The sequence below is a fragment of the Strongylocentrotus purpuratus genome, unplaced genomic scaffold (genome assembly GCF_000002235.5).
Source record: "Strongylocentrotus purpuratus isolate Spur 01 unplaced genomic scaffold, Spur_5.0 spur5_scaffold_6, whole genome shotgun sequence".
NCBI classification, from domain to species: Eukaryota; Metazoa; Echinodermata; class Echinoidea; order Camarodonta; family Strongylocentrotidae; genus Strongylocentrotus; species Strongylocentrotus purpuratus.
Window position 1 is genome coordinate 37,741,907 of NW_022145612.1, and position 3,225 is coordinate 37,745,131.

Genomic DNA, 3,225 nt, shown 5'->3' on the forward strand with positions numbered 1-3,225 from the left:
CTCCGCTCCAACGAACTGACTTTCATGGTCAACTTGATGAACTATTGGACCAACTTCGCCAATACTGGGTGAGAAAGTGGAACCTGAACATAGAAAATGATAATTTCTATTCATGACATGAGTGAGTTTGAGTTTCTTTCATACTTCAACACATACTTAAAACGATATGCCATCAGGGACGTGAAATGCACTAAACAAATTATAAATAAATAGAAAATATCAACAAAATATTTAATCTGAGTTTACTACTCCCCCCAAACGATTCAAAGCAGACCCTTTCAGCTATATGTAAATAGTTTAGACTACGATTTGTTTCAAAGGCAATATGTGAAAGGTTTTCTCAGTTTTTACATGCGCCTTATCAACCATTTAGTTGTATACATTCACGTTGAGTCCACATGATAATAAAATGTCATACACGATAGTTTCCAGGACCCTTTCATCATTTCCATGAGTATAACATTCATGGTATGGTATGGTATGGTATATTTTATTTATTCACGGTTAAAAACATAATACAATTGTGCCCGCATTCAGCAAAAGCTGTTTTTCAGCAGGTTTTTCATAAATATGTAGCAGCAAGAAGTTTCTCACCCTATTCGCACTTGGCGGTCAAATGTAAAACCTTATATCCTTCTTGAAAAGATAAATCATTCAGAATTTCATTTAAATATTAAAAAAATAAAATAGTTTGATTACAAAATATTCAATATCATTTTTTTTTGTCTCACACCCTTCATTTGAATCCATCATGTGGGACTACAGCACTCCCAATTCAGCTGAGCTACCAACATGGCCAACCTACACAGTTCCGGAACTGCAGTACATGGTCCTGGACCCGGACCTGACCCCGAGTCGAGCTCTACGTGCTGATGACGTCGCATTTTGGAACGAGTTTGTCCCAGAGTTGCTTGAGTCTTCAGGTAAAATGTCACCTACAACTTTCATTATTGAATATTACTTATAAACTGTATGTTATTATTCTCAAATCACCGTATACTTTATATTATATATACTGCATATAAAATGTATTGATCTTTGATTGGCAGAGAGCTCTTCACGTGACCAAAAATATTTTAAACTATCTTAAGGTTGCTCTTAAAAGGTATTATTTGGGAGTACTGTTTGGGAGAAATATTAGGGAGATCGATTTTGTTTTAATTTTTGAACTAAAAAAATATATAAATTGTAAAATTTAAAATGTTGTGATACAATAATTTTTGAAATGTTTAAACTTCAACGAAAGAATATCGTGGATGAATAAAGGAACCTCATAGAGTATTCATAGGCCATTATAAATGCATTTAATTGTAATGATGTTTTAGTTCATCATTTTCTTCCTTTATCAATTTTCTAGTAAATATCTGTTGTAGATAAGAAATAACAAGATCAAGAAGTGATCCCCACATTACCTAAACCTGAGATGATAATTGCCCAAACAGTCGACATTTCAAAAGGATTCACCTCTCCGCCCCCCCCCCCCCCATGGCCCGAATTCACAAAGGAGGCTTGTCGACAAACCTAGGTATATGTGCGTCATATGTCGCGTTTTAAACCTAGGTTTGAAACGCGTCGAAACGCGTCATATGAGGCACATAAACCTAGGTTTTGTCGACAAACCTTCTTTGTGAATTCGGGACATAGAGTTCGACGTGACACTAAAATGTTGTGTACAGATCATCAATGCACGGTGCTAGTGAAGATGGTCGATGAATTGACATTGAATTACTGATGTTGCAAGAAATCCCATATGGTCTAGTGGTTAGGATCCGGCGCTCTCACCGCCGTGGCCCGGGTTCGATTCCCGGTGTGGGAAGTACAGACTTTTGTTTTAACGCCCAATCCACCAGGGAAACCCAACCGGTCCAGATTCACTCTGCCTGATATGGACATCTAGAAGCTCGAACCCTGGTTCCCTTCTGACCTAGCCCTTAGATTAAAGCATACACCTGTAATTTCATGCATGCATGCATAAATAAATACATCAACTATTTGTTCATAAGCTTAATAACAAAATTCCAAATTTTAGTTCTTTGAAGAAGAAAATTATTCAATATTATGAAGACGAGAGATATATCCATTCTATATCTGGTATGTATAACAAATTTTGTACCAAATGGCAGGCACTTCAACATTTGTTTGTATGAACAACAAGGAGAGAAATGTGAAAGTATTCTGTTTTGTTTGAATTAAGGAAAGACTTAATTTCATTGAATTGTAAAAATGTTTGTTTGACTCAATAAAATAGCCTATGGAGGGCTAAAACGTTTAAAAGAAATAAAAATAAATACTGCTAAATCCACTCAGAACCGACCGATAATTGATAAAATTTTAGAAATTCCATTTTTGTTTTGTTTTTGTTTTTGTTCGATCTTGTTGTTTCCACGTTGTTGTTGAACACATTGGCCATATCGGTATGGCCAAAGCACCACATAATTATATATTATACTATATTCGTCATTTCTTTCCCTCTCTTTCCACTACTCAGGTACGAGCAAAGTGAGGAACAGATGGTCTGCACCATGGTAGAGCTTCTAATCAGAAGAAATGAAGAGATGCACAGAGTATCTAGGGATATTATAGAAGCTATAATTATAATCAGGAGAATATCAACATTTATCAAAATAGAATAAAGAAGCTAATCTGCATACACATAAATGTGTTGTTTTATTTCGTTTGTTTGATTTCTATGTTTGTTTTACTTGGCTGCTATGAAAGCATGTGTTTGCTTGTAAGAAAGCAACCAGGGACTGAAGGCTTGAAGTCCCATCCGACTAGGGTCATTTTAATGATGTTGAATGCCTTACCAAAGGGCTTCGAACCCTGGACCTCCCGATTACGAGACCAATGCTTTACCACTGATCTATCTTGGGACTACGATAAATGAAGACGTCAATTCTGAAATCCTTTTATTGCGATCAGTTCGGCTCGTAAACCAATTCAAGATTGGTGAGCATCAGAATAATCGGCGAAGTCTTATCCTTATAATAATGATGATGAAATCAACCGGCCCTAACCCATTAAGGATCTTAATTGTTCCTGTCTACTGTTTATTATGCAAAATCCATTTCCTAATAGCGGGATTCTGACCGGGATTTAGCTTTCGCCGGCGAACCATTCCGAGTCTTATTTTTCCTTTGAGGGGAAATGCTATGCACACACTCATCAATCCTTCAACAGCGAATCACGCCAGATCTCCCCTTCCTACTATTCCTCGTGAAAGAA

At 36.6% G+C, this 3,225-nt stretch overlaps 1 protein-coding gene and 1 non-coding gene across 2 annotated transcripts; both read left to right on the forward strand.

The window, feature by feature from the left end:
* The first annotated feature begins 21 nt into the window (after positions 1–21).
* On the forward strand, positions 22–2,573 carry LOC115919444 (acetylcholinesterase-like). Its single transcript, XM_030973267.1, has 3 exons — positions 22–68; positions 766–923; positions 2,489–2,573. Exons 1-3 carry the CDS (start codon positions 25–27, stop codon positions 2,527–2,529), a joined length of 243 nt encoding a protein of 80 aa, XP_030829127.1. The 5' UTR covers positions 22–24; the 3' UTR covers positions 2,530–2,573.
* Positions 1,745–1,816, forward strand: TRNAE-CUC. The gene has a single exon. It is a non-coding gene; the product is annotated as a tRNA-Glu (tRNA).
* Positions 2,574–3,225: the final 652 nt, after the last annotated feature.